This window comes from Podarcis melisellensis (genome assembly GCF_964234715.1).
Source record: "Podarcis melisellensis genome assembly, chromosome: 9".
NCBI lineage: Eukaryota > Metazoa > Chordata > Lepidosauria > Squamata > Lacertidae > Podarcis > Podarcis melisellensis.
In genome coordinates this window covers 77,662,378-77,676,310 of record NC_138541.1, presented here as the reverse complement: position 1 = coordinate 77,676,310, position 13,933 = coordinate 77,662,378, and the positions used below count along the sequence as shown (strand labels likewise).

Sequence of the window (13,933 nt, the reverse complement as noted above, 5' to 3'; positions counted from 1 at the left end):
TAACTGCGGGGCTCAGAGGGCCTGGTTATCAGGTCCCTGGGTTAGGGCCAAGGCTGCATCCCTTCAGTGGTTCAGGCCTCCTGCATGGACACGATTACAGTTCTTCGAAGAAGAAGAAGAAGAAGAAGAAGAAGAAGAGGAAGAGGAAGAAGAAAGTATGATAATGTTAATATTAAAAATATGAAATATGAAATATAATAACAGCAACAATAATAATAATATTTCCCAGCAGAGGAGGGCCCGTACTGCATTTGTTTTTCCCCAGGGTGGCCTCTGGCGCGCAGTTTTCCCCCGGCCCCAGCCTGCTCTTGTTGTGCTAGCTGGGGAAAGTTTGTTAATAAGACAGCTGACACGCATTTTCAGGGAAATTATCATTTCTTTGTTTGACATGCTTTTTTAATATGCCAAGCTGTAATCTAGTTGTAAGCTTCATCTGAAGTGTAAAGTCTAACTTTTCTATTCAAATGCATTCAGATGATTATAAATGCATTAGAATAATGAAGTTTACATAAATCTGAGTTTATATATCATTCATGAAAGTATTTATCCACATCAGTATTGTTTTTGTCCTTAGCAGAATATAAAGAACCAAAACAATATTCAGCATCTTCCATTGTGTGTGTGTGTGTGTGTGTCATTTTTCACTTCCTATAAGCCATTTTTGTGTTCAAAATCTCTTCCAGCTTCATAGCAATACCATGTGGGGCTTTCAAATGGGATTCAGTCATGTTTCGCTTTTATGATAAAGGTGTAATCATAAAAGTGACCACTGATGTTTCTAAGAAGTATTTGCTTCAAATAACCTCTGCTGTTTCCAGAGTTTACAATACTAAGTGTTGCCTTTGCTTACCAGAATATTATAGAAACACTTCTTCAGAAAGTGTTAGTGTACTCACACATGAAACAGAATGCACTAGGTTTTTCTTCCCTACCTTCTGCTATTGAAATTTGAAATTATTAATATATTACTTACATGGAAAACTGACTTTGTGCTATTTACAAATATAAAATTACCATAACATCCATACATAATTAAAATTCACAGTAAAACAATTCCATCAAAGCATTAAAAACAACCATAATTGAAATATACAACAAAACATGCCAGGTTAAAAAGTTAACAGTTAAAAGTATTAAAAATAGTAAATGTTACATGACCCCTGTGCATGTCTTAAAGGGTAGGCCTTTGGATGAGGGACTATTACAGTTTACTTTTGTGCCTAGTAGTCTATTAGGTGTTTGATAAATGTTAAGTAATGCTTTAGGAAATAGGACCTGACATTTTGCAGTATATTTCCTGAGGTCTAGAAGAGGGCATCAAGAAGTATTTCTGCAAATATTTATAAACTAAACAAAAGATGGATGATTCTCTTTGTCAAGTGACAAAGAAAGAAGAATGCTATGAAATATAGTTAAAATCAACCTAGATTTAATGGCTTTCCTTTAGATGTGGGCTAAAACCATTATATATGGTATTTGTAGGGCACAATCTAGAAAGGATAACTTTCCCATTGAATGAGTCTTTTAAGCACATTTGACTTTGATGGGAAATTGAAGCAGAAGTTTAACTTAACAGTGTTTCCCTTTGCTCTGCTTGTGCCTATGTGGGATTGATAAAGGCTTCACGGCTTCCTGATTTCAATGGGAGGTTGGGGCATTCATCGTTTTTTACTAGCAGGTGACCCATGTATTGCAGAACCAGACAAGCTGTATGTCAACGGCTATGATAATATGAATGGGTAGAGCAGTATCTCATGTCACTTAAACATTCAGTTTTATCTACTTTTACTTCCAAATACTACATACATAAGTGTGGTTGGTGATAAAATAAACAAAGATGCCCACGATTGCAAGAACAGCAGGGCCAGGTCTGTGTGTCCATGGGGCCTGTGGGACTTCTCAGACCAAACTGCCCCCTCCCTGCTCCCAGTTCTGCATGGCCAACTAATTTTGAAACCAGTGGGACTTTCAAAAGTGTTGGTGGTATGTCCTGTTGATTTGATCTACGAAAAGAAAAAAACTGGACAAGATTAATTCTGTTTGGGTCTCAACTCTTATCTGGAACAGAGTATGCGTGAGACTTCCTTGCAAGCTATATTTCTCCTTAAGTAAAAGCTTGAGGAAGATTAGCACAATTTTTTGAATATCATACCATTGTAGGACCTCCAATTACTTTGCATACACGGACACCATCTTTTTCTGTGTTGAACTTTGCTAAGTTTCCAATAAGTGAAGTGTTCACAAGGTAGATTTCCGTGAATTTAGCTGGACGTGATAGCCAGTGAAGCATAACACCGCATGGCAGCTCCAAGATTCACAATCTGCCATTGATATTTGATACTTTTTGAGCTTCTGGTTGGATGTCCTTTTCTCCCCCCCTCCCACTTTAGATATTAGATCTGCCCCTGCTGATAATCCCCCACTTTGATCTGCTTCTTGAAGAAGTGACAGTTGGATGTGATGCAACGTGTTATTATTCTGCTTCTGATTTAGAAAGATGAAGTTTGAGATTAATCTGAGCTGCTGCAGCTGAAAGCCGAGAACTCTGGGAAACCCCTTTTTGTTCAAGCGCCCGTTAAGATGAATGAATGTGTGTGCTGTATTCTTATCGTTCAGATAGAGATGTCTGTTGGGTCTCAGATTAGATCAGGAAAGACACGTGAGGAGTTAGAGGAGGTCATACCTCATTCATAATTTCCACCTAACATGCAGAGTGTTTATCAGTTATTGCTGAGCATACGGGGGGGGGGCAGGCGGGGGGGGGCAGGTAATGTCACCTTAGATTTAGTGGTGACCCACATGTGAAGGTACATGTTTCAGAGAAGGGGATTAACATTTCCTTCCTTCTGCTTTCAGAAGAAACTAAAATAAATAGGTAGTAATGCCAGGGAGCTTAATTACAGGTTGACAACCCAAGGGGCTGGTGTACATTTTTGTTTCTAGCTGTCAGTAGGACACCAGGGGCATCAAACCAGCAAAGTCCAGCCACTATTTACTCTCAGCACCATCATTGGCTGGGGGCAGGAAAAGGGAGCTTCTGGCTTGGAGCACCATCACTGCAGATGACCAGGGGTGGTATTGCAGCTAACAGTGCAGCAAGGACCAGGTGACATGAGGGGCCAGTTGAGTTCCACCTCTTCCCAAAAAGCTGCTGACTCCAGTCAGGTGCTGAACCAGACCAGTTTTTGACTTGGGGCACCTGCTTCCTGCAGTCCTGGTCTTGTTCCTCCACCTCTCTGAGTGCCTTTGTGTGCCTAGAATAATTCCTTGGCCTGTGATGATGCCTCTTCCTTGCCCAGATGGAGAGAGGGGTGGGTGGAAACCTCTGAATTTGCATGACTTGAGTGTGGCCTCCTGGACAAAAGCCAGCGTCACATCTGTTGCTCTGACGGGTTTTGCTTCTGCCCACACTCATCACTGGTATCCCATGCCTGGTAGGGTGCTCACAAGGGAATTTGGCCCTCAGGGTGAAAAAGGTTCCATGCTCCTGTTGTACACCATGTATGTGATTTAAGTGGTTTATAAATCTTCCTTTAAAAATAATATAAATAAATGTACGTTTGGGAGGAAGTACCTTTTGATTAGGAACGCAGGTGGCGCTGTGGGTTAAAGCCTCAGCGCCTAGGACTTGCCGATCAAAAGGTCGGCAGTTCGAATCCCTGCGGCGGGGTGCGCTCCCGCTGCTCGGTCCCAGCGCCTGCCAACCTAGCAGTTCGAAAGCACCTCCGGGTGCAAGTAGATAAATAGGGACCGCTTACCAGCGGGAAGGTAAACGGTGTTTCCGTGTGCGGCTCTGGCTCGCCAGAGCAGCGATGTCACGCTGGCCACGTGACCCGGAAGTGTCTCCGGACAGCGCTGGCCCCTGGCCTCTTGAGTGAGATGGGCGCACAACCCCAGAGTCTGTCAAGACTGGCCCGTACGGGCAGGGGTACCTTTACCTTTACCTTTTACCTTTTGATCTGTTCAACATGAGTACAGTGGTACCTCAGGTTAAGTACTTAATTCGTTCCGGAGGTCCGTTCTTAACCTGAAACTGTTCTTAACCTGAAGCACCACTTTAGCTAATGGGACATCCTGCTGCTGCCGTGCCGCCAGAGCCCGATTTCTGTTCTTATCCTGAAGCAAAGTTCTTAACCTGAAGCACTATTTCTGGGTTAGCGGAGTGTGTAACCTGAAGCATATGTAACCCGAGGTACCACTGTACTTGAATCTGTTCCACAGATTCCTGACCTCAAACCTCAAGGAAAGAGTTCGTTAACTTGAGAGCTAGGTCATTGCTTTGTAATAGATTAGTTATTCCTAATAAAGGTATTTGCAATACTGTTACTGTTTAGATTTTCATGTGGAAGTGTTACATAACCCACTTTTTGTCCATTTCCCATGATCATGGTGGCTCATGGTTCAGCTGCAGCGATGGTGGGTACTGGAGAACACAATTCATGCCTTCATCTGCCAAGCATGGCGTGGGAGCAAAACTGAATTTCTGAACTGGCCTTGAGCCTGCGGTTCTTCTATCATTTTCCATCATCATCTTGCATATTTTCTTTAAGCATGTACTGGTACTTTCTTAACATTTTAAAATGGTCTCTTTTTGATGCAGTGGAAATAATATTTTATTGCTTTTTAAAATACCCCCCCCCCAATACTTTCTCTGTTAAACACTGATTCCTTATTTCCTCCAGGAGCATTTGTCATTGAAGAAGTACATTGTGGACATAGTAGTAGAAAGTTCAATCCCAGCAGAGCCCTTAAAAGATGGTGAAGAGAGACAGAAATCAAAAAGGAAGGCTAAGAAACTGAAGGCACGGATGAACTCAAGGTATTGGGGGAGATTCATCTAGCTTTGCCATATGTAAAGCTTGTTTTTTCTTTCGTCCTTCAAAAAAAAATGCTATAAAATATTTTTTAAAAAACCTTTTGAAGTTATTTGTTTCAGGAACATCTTGAAAATAACACTGATGAGCCTAATTTATGGCCACTTTCTCTGATTGAAGAAGAAAACTGAATATCGATCTAGAGCCCTTTCTTTCACCTGTTAAGAGCTTTCCTCGTAATTGGATGCTAGAGCCCTGCCAAAACTGTAGCCTCTTCCAGCATACAATAGTATGTTTAAGTATGTGTAAACCATGACTATTTTTCTTCCTGGCTATTGATTTTTAAAATGAAGTATCAAAGAAAATCAATAGTAATCAACAAATAGAAGCCTGTCGGCTGGAGTGTCAAATCCCCAGGCTGGGTTTAATCCATTTTGTTGCCTGCCACAACAAGGAAAAGTTAGAAATATCTTAAAATGGAAAGTGAGTTGTCAGACCTGCCCTTTGTCATTGGCCTAAAATGTGACATCTGCGTTTCAGGATGGAATGAGGCATTGTTCTGTCATGAGCCATGGCGCTGCAGCGGTGTCCCCATCAGAGGGTCATCTCCGCTCCAACACACACACACAATTGATATTGTTAATTTCGTTAAATATCCTCCTCTTTAAAAGATTCCTTTCCCTTGGTTGGAATCAATCATAAGCAATGAAATATTGGCACAGCTCTTCTTAATTGTCAAAAGGACAGTGAATCTGTTCAGCAGCTTTGTTGTCTGTTTTATTACATTGTAATAAAAATTGTTTTGCATTCACATAGCTGTTCCTCTGATGTCAGGATTTTCTTCATTTTTCAAGTCAGTGGCCAATGTCAATGAATAGGCTTATCATTTAGCACACAAATCTTTTAGATAAGTTAGCATCTTTGCAACTATTCACTGTTAAAGTGTGATATTTACAGTGGCATAATTTTGCATGTTACATTCAGTAGGACTCTGCAGTTAATAGTCTTGAGTGCCTTTGCCAACCTGGTGCCCTCCGGATGTTCTGCATTACAAGTCCCATGAGCTCCAGGTAGCATCAAAACATCCGGAGGACACAGGGTTGCCAAAGGCTGCTATAGAGCAGGGAACAGGTGGCTTAGACCATAGCCTTTGGGGTTGGAGCCAGTGGTGTCACTCCACTAATGGTGAGTCTTTCATCAGTAAAAATGGGGAGGGAAGCAATATTTGGCAATTTCCCCTCCCACTGAAGCCCCCCGAACAGAGAGGCAGGGACAGGGGATGCTGCAGGAGGGAGGGGGAATTACTGAAAATATATTCTCTCTTTATACCATCAGCTGTACAATAACATGGCTTGTTTTTAGTTTCTGTGACCAGTAAGGTTATTATTTTTTGTTCTTTGAGCAGCAAATGTAGCCTATAGAATAATTTGTAGCTGAACTGGAATTAAGCCCTGTTGAGTCTAATGACACTTATTTCTTTTAAGTGTGCTTTCCAAAAATCCCCTCCCAGTCACTAAAATATGGGGATAAGAACCTGCTGGCAATCTTGCCATTCACAAGGCTGCTGGCTGCTGCCACATGAGCCTGTTTGGTGTTGGCCTCTAAGCTTTGGAATCACTTTCTTAGCACTGTGGGGCAATTGGGGAAAATGTCCCCTTTTGAGCAGGTTTTGAAGACCTTTCCTTTTTAGATAGGCTTTTTACCTATAGTTGTTGTTTCCAATGCTGATCCTTGATTTAATTTTGTCTCTGCTTGCAATTTTAGTTCTATTGCAAAAATATTTAATTACACATTAATTAAATATTTTAATTACACATCTCTTGCTGTACTTTAGCTTACTACTTGGCACATTGGCAGCAATGGTAAATACTGTGCATATTAAGGAGGAGATTGCTCAAGGCTCGTAAATTAAAGAGGTTATAATCAGTGAAATGTGAGAAGATTCTTTTTCTTGGTTTTAAGTGCTTAATTCTAAACACAATTTACTAGGAAGTAAGTTCCTTGGAAGTGGGACTTGCTTTTGTGTAAACATGCATAGGGCTGTGTTGTAAGCGGAATTGTTAGATGAAGAAATAGTTGGAGATTGTTAAAATGGAACTTGATTAGATTTCAAATTTAAAGAAATTAATTAGCTGGAGGCAAGTAAAAGGTTGAAGAGCAAGACCTGCTCTTAATCCATCTACAACATAGGCTTGGAGGTGAGCTGCCCACATCATTCATTTAAGTATGCATTTGTAGCTGTTCTGCAACCTTTATTGTAAGACACTTCATAAAGCAAAACCTGCCCAGTTTAAGAACTTGTAATGTTAAGCACACTTCAGAAATTAAGAAAACGGTAACATTTTTAAAATAATAACATATTAAAAATTGAGGACAAGCAAGTAAGTGGACCCAGTTGTTAGATCTTAAATCAAAACCAGAATATGCAACTACCCGTAATGGCAGAGGTGAATGAAGGGACAGCCCTTGATCAATGAGATATCTATTCTCTTAAGAAGTTTTCTTGGTCTTATTAATAATATTTATAACCTGAAGCCATTAAGCAGGTGCTGTTACTGCTGATATATAGCAAAGTAAATTATTCCATATTAACGTTTGTGTGACGCTATCAAAATAGTGCTTCAAGATGCACACAGCAAATTGGTGACTGGCGAACTAAATTCTAAATTGTAGGCAAATGGCATGGCATTAATGAAGTCAATTGATGTGATTTGCCTGTGGTTTTCTCTTGCAGACTGCATATAAAACTTTCTACATTCCTAAGATTTTGATAGCGGTTTTGGTTTGATGAAGAAATAGATTGCTTATCTGAACTAACTTCATAATGTCACTTTCTAGTTAAGCAGCTTTTACCAGCATTTAGAAACAACATTCTAAAGTGTACTCACCTTTAGAGGTAAAACATGAACTGAAGGAAAACAGGAAATAGTGCCCTTCTGAGCAAAGCAAACCTCATATGCGAAAAAATCGCAAAGCAAATTTGAAATTAATCCTGTTGGACTGAAAAATGGTGCTTAGCATCTTGAGTTAGCCAAAGAAATAAAAAATCACTTGCCAGCCAGCAACAGGAAAACTATGAACTAATCAAGGAAGATAATTAAGGGGCAAAGGATAGCCCAGGGCAAGAATTTAGTGAAGATAAATATTTGCAGAACATACAAAAGCTACTTCTCACTGACTTTGTGCAAACTTGAAAATCAACTTCCTTGCTTGTCACTCTAATCATGTCATGTCTCTCTCCGAATCCTTCCTTTCTCCTGCTAGATAAAGGTCAAGCTTTTCATCCTTGACTTAAGAGCTTTCCATAGTTCTGCCTCTCCCTACTTACCCACCCATGCCTGCCTGCCTGTCTGTCTGGTACACCCCATTTGCTGATAGAATCTCACAGGTTTGGGAGATGACTAGAAAGAGAGAGTAAATAATAAGGGCAATTACATGATTTTTTCCTCCTTCACAACATCAAAGGGGGATATCTTTAATGGGCACTGATGACTATGAATTTATGTATTTTAAAGCCATAGCCTTAGACGAGATACGTTTTGTCAAGATCTCCCTGGTGGCTATCTAACATTAGTGATGCTCAGCATCAACACATTCTAAACAATGCATAAGTAACTTACCTCCGTTGTGAGTATGACTTAGTTGGATTTAGAATCATAGAATTGCAGAGATGCAAGGGAGCCCAAGGGTCATGTACCCCAACCCCCTGCAATGCAGAAATCTCAGCTCAAGCATCCCTGGCGGGTGGTCGTCCCATGGTATGGATAGAAAGTACCGTATTTTTCGCACCATAGGACGCACTTTTTCCCCTCCAAAAATGAAGGGGAAATGTGTGTGCGTCCTATGGTGCGAATGCAGGTTTTCGCTGAAGCCTGGAGAGTGAGAGGGGTCGGTGCGCACCGACCCCTCACGCTCTCCAGGCTTCGCGGACCTCTTCGCAAGGAGCGGGAGCACTCCGGCTCCTTGCGGAGAGTTGCCAGCATGGCGAAGCCTGCGCGCGCTGAGCTCAGCGCGCCCAGGCTTCGCGGACCTCTCCGCAAGGAGCCGGAGCGCTCCGGCTCCTTGCGGAGAGTTGCCAGCATGCCGAAGCCTGCGCGCGCTGAGCTCAGCGCGCCCAGGCTTCGCGGACCTCTCCGCAAGGAGCCGGAGCGCTCCCACGGCTTGCAGAGAGCTGCCTGTTTGCGGGCTGGGGTCGGGGGAAGCTCGAGCTTCCCCCGCCCCAGCCCCGCGCCTGGGGGGGGAAATATTTTTTTCCCCTTTATTTCCCCCCAAAAAAATGGGTGCGCCCTATGGTCCGGTGCGCCCTATGGTGCGAAAAATACGGTAATATCTAAGTTTATTAATGCAACTGCTGCATTGGATGTGTAATTTAATTTGAAAATGTTGCAGTTTGGGCTCTGTTTACATTGATTACTTCTTATTATTCTTATTATTAATATTAATATTAATATCATCATCAACATCTGAAGAACCCAGGGTAGTTCACAACAGAAAAATACAAAAAGCATAAAACACAAACAAGCCAATAACCCCTTTCCCACAAACACATTTAAAAGCCACAAAATCAGCCGAACATAAGGCAGTACAGACATAACTTGCTTACCAAAGTTAAGTAATTGTGAGTGAGCTACAGGATTGGTGCATCCTTTCCCCAGTTTCCATTCTGGGCAGAAAACCAGTCTGATATAGTGGTTAGTATTGGAGAGGAAGAGACCTGGGTTTAAATCCGTGCCTGATTGGGCATCCTTAAGTCCATTCTCTCTCTCGGCCTCACTTTCAATCAAATGCTTCTTGTGAGGGTAAAAATGGGGAAAACACATAAGCTTCCCTGAGCTCCTTGGAGGAAGGGCAAAATAATAATGTAACCAGGAGAAAACTAAGTAAATGCAAATTCATTTCAGTCACAGCTAAGTGTTGCAATAATTCCTTTGTTTGCTTATTTATTGCAAAAATGTATGCCTTATAAGTAGGTAATGACAAAAGTACTAAAAGCAATAGTGAACACTATAGATCAAAAAAAATGTGAACCCTGATACAGTCAGTCTGCAGAAACTCAAAAGCAAACAATGATCAGCAACACAGGGAGCAGCGGCCCATACCAAAAATAATTCCACAGAATTGGAAACGGTTGCTAGTAAATAGGGTCATGTTTGCAACTAAGGGTTCTACAAAACTTGCTTTCGTGACTCTAACACATGCAATTGCTGGTTTGTTTGCTTTTCTGCTTTAGCTTTTTTGGTGTACTTTTTCCCAATGAAATGCTGCTGCCTTTGAGCTTATTTGTTTCACCTCTGGGCTTTGTTTGCAGGAGCTGAGAATTTAAACATTTCTAAATCATCAAAGTATCTTCTGAATTTAATTTTGCCAAGGCTTTGTTTGAGTCGTTGGCTGGGCTGGTGAATCACATCTTGCCCCAAGCCAGATTGAACAGAGTTAAGCTGTGTCAAAAGGAGCGTTTGCCTCTGTCTCCAGCATGTTGGCTTTTTGCCAACATAAACCTGAATACTTTTAATTGTCTGAACAGGTTTGTACTGCTGACTCCTGCTTACATTTCTCTTAAGTGAAACAGCCATTCATACAGGGCTTTCCTGTGAGCAGGGGACGGGTGGGGGGGGGCTCATGTAATTGCATCAATTGCTAACCCTGTTTTTCTGCCACAAAACATTAATGAAACCCAAGTGATTAAAACACTGTCAACCAATTAATAATTCTGTTATCAGTTGGAAGACATACCTTTTTAATGCTAGAAGTGTGTTTCCTCTCTTGTAGTTAATGCTTATGATAATTATAGATGCTTCAAATGTTTCATCAGACAGTGACTAAAACGGGAGCAGCGTCTTCTCCAAGTATCAGGAAATGCTGTTGATGGGGGAAATGGTCTTGCAATTAGTCTAGTTTTCCAGGATGCCTGCTAATTTCTATTAGAGTAGTAGTAGTAGTTGTTGTTGTTATTAATTGAATTTATATACCACCCTATACCTGGAGTTCTCAGGGTGGTTCATGGAACAAAACAGAAATATAAAATCACAAAATATAGGCCGTAGATTCCGGCATATATGGCGACTTTTTAACCCCGGAAAAGAGGTTAAAAAGTTGGGGGTCGCCTTAAACGCTGGGTATGGGTGGCGCAAAGCTGAGCCCCCCGTCCGTCCGTCCCCCTGCTGTGGCGGCTCCGAAGCTGCAGCAGCTGGCGGCGGGCTCAGTTCTGCGCCAGGAGAAAGCCGCCAGGTGCGGAGCCCGCCCCCCCCCCCCGGTTGCTGCTTTGGAAGCAGCAGCAGCGAGTGGCAGGCTCAGCTCTGCACTGGGCAGCTTTCTCCCAGCACGGAGCTGCCCAGCATATTAGGCGACTGGGCAAATTGCAGCTGCTAATTTGGGGGGACGTCTAATGCGCCCAGTCACCTAATACGCCGGGATCTACGGTAATCAAAATAAAAACAACAACCCCCTTCCCCCAAAATCCACATTTTAAAAGGGCATAGGATGTCAATCAAACGTTTTTGCCTGGCACCTAAAGGTGTACAGTGGTACTTCAGGTTACAGACGCTTCAGGTTACAGACTCCGCTAACCCAGAAATAGTACCTCGGGTTAAGAACTTAAGGATGAGAACAGAAATCATGCTTCAGCAGCACAGCGGCAGCAGGAGGCCCCATTAGCTAAAGTGGTGCTTCAGGTTAAGCACAGTTTCAGGTTAAGAACAACCTCCAGAATGAATTAAGTATATAACCAGAGGTACCACTGTATAATGGAGGCACCAGGTGAACTTCCCTGAGGAGAGCATTCCATAGATGGGGAGCCACTGCAGGGAAGGTCCGTTCTTGTGTCGCCACCCTCCTGGCCTCTCAAGGAGGAGGCACACAAAGAAGAGCCTCAGAAGATGATCTCAGGGTCTGGGTAGGTTCATGTGGAAAGAGGCGGTTCCTGAGGTATTGCGGTCCTGAGCCGTTTAAGGCTTTATAGGTCAAAACCACTACTTCGAATTGGGCCCAGAAACTAATTGGCAGCCAGTGCAGTCAGGGAAGGATCGGTGCAATATGCTCAAACTGTCTTGCTCCGGTGAGCAACCTGGCCGCTGAATTCTGCACCAGCTGAAGCTTTCGAACCGTCTTCCAAACTTCTATTTGGCGACTTATTAGATGACCTGGCGACTCATTAGATGACCTTGTTGAGGACTGGAATAACCGGCTCTTGGCAGCCATTGATGAGATCGCGCCTAAGCGCCCTCTGCGACCCCATCGAAACCGGGCCCCTTGGTTTACTGAGGAGCTCCGGAAAATGAAGCGGGATCTCAGACGGCTAGAGCGAGTATGGCGACGGACTCGTGACAGAGCCTCAAGAACATCTTATAGGACACTTATGAAAGCCTATGAGATGGCTATGAAAGCTGCTAAGAAATCTTACTTTGCAGCTTCCATTGCATCCGCTAGCTCTCACCCGGCACAACTTTTTAAAATAATTAGGTCAATAACGTCCTTAGGAGGACAACCAAATTTAAGCACAAATTCGACCCACAGCTGTGAGGCATTCGCGAGTTTTTTTGCGGAGAAAGTCCTGTTGCTCCGCCGTGACCTCCCTGCCAATTTAGATACAGTGACTGAACTGGAGGCCCCTCAACTGACTTCAGGTCCAGTGTTGGACCATTTCAATCGGATACTCCCTACTGATGTGGGTAGATTCCTCCAAGTTGGTAGGCCCACCACTTGCCTCCTTGATCCGTGCCCGTCTTGGCTGATTAGGGAGTGTCCAGATGTTGCGCGGACCCCCCTGGTTGAAATTATCAATTTGTCCCTTGACACGGGGACATTCCCAGGGGAACTGAAGGAAGCAGTGGTGTGTCCACTCTTAAAAAAAAACTTCATTAGATCCCTTAGACCTATCCAATTACCGCCCAGTTTCAAATCTTCCATACCTGGGTAAGGTAATTGAGAGAGCGGTTGCTGAACAGCTTCGTAGGTTTCTGGAGGAAACATCGGCATTAGATCCATTTCAGTCCAGTTTCCGTCCTGGTTTTGGGACGGAGACGGCTCTGGTTGCCCTAACAGATAATCTCCGTAGACAACTGGATCGAGATGGGTCAGGACTGCTGATCCTTTTAGATTTGTCAGCAGCCTTTGACATGGTCGATCATGATCTTCTGGACCACCGCCTTGCAGACGTGGGGATACAGGGCATAGCCCGTAACTGGTTGTGCTCTTTTATCTCTGCTCGGGGACAGAGGGTGGCACTAGGGAGGGAAATGTCGTTGCACCACTCCTTGGTGTGTGGAGTGCCGCAGGGCGCAATTCTCTCCCCAATGCTTTTTAACATCTTTATGCGCCCCCTTGCCCAGATTATCCGGAGCTTTGGGCTGGGCTGTCACCAATATGCTGATGACACTCAGCTCTATCTGCTGATGGATGGCCACACTGACTCGGCCCCGAACACACTGACCAGATGTTTGGAAGCTGTGGCTCGATGGTTTCGTGGGAGCCGATTGAAACTAAGTCCTTCGAAGACAGAGGTCCAATGACTGGGTCGGGATGGCATGGGGATGAGGGACCAACTCCCTTCTCTTGCGGGGGCCCAATTAGTGCCATTGCCTTCCGTTAAGAGTTTGGGTGTAATCCTAGACGCCTCCCTTTCCATGGAGGCACAAGTTACAGCAACAGCCAAGGCGACATTTTTCCACCTTCGCCGCATCAAGCAGTTGGTCCCTTACCTTTCCCGCCCCGACCTGGCCACAGTGATCCATGTGACGGTCATCTCCAGGCTTGACTACTGTAATTCGCTCTATGCGGGGCTGCCCTTGAAGCTGTCCCAGAAACTCCAGCGGGTGCAGAATGCTGCAGCGAGGCGCCTCACGGGGTCTCTGCCATGGGAGCAGATTCACCCAGTGCTTTTCCAGCTGCACTGGCTCCCGGTGGAGTACAGGGTCAGATTTAAGGTGCTGCTTTTGACCTTTCAAGCCCTTCACGGCCTTGGACCCTCGTACCTTCAGGACCGCCTCTCCTGGTATGCCCCACGGAGAGCCTCAAGGTCCATAAATAACAACACCCTAGTGGTCCCAGGCCCTAAGGAAGTTAGATTGGCTTCAACCAGAGCCAGGGCCTTTTCAACTCTGGCTCCGGTCTGGTGGAACGCT

The 13,933-nt window shown here is 43.9% G+C and overlaps 1 protein-coding gene across 1 annotated transcript in view; it reads left to right on the top strand.

The window, feature by feature from the left end:
• The window catches only part of SCAPER (S-phase cyclin A associated protein in the ER), a 211,624-nt gene that overhangs the window by 85,626 nt on the left and 112,065 nt on the right, over positions 1-13,933 (top strand). Inside the window, exon 21 of the mRNA XM_081925815.1 lies at positions 4,683-4,819. Within this exon, the coding sequence (XP_081781941.1) occupies positions 4,683-4,819 (137 nt within the window). The remainder of the gene's footprint in view (positions 1-4,682; positions 4,820-13,933) is intronic.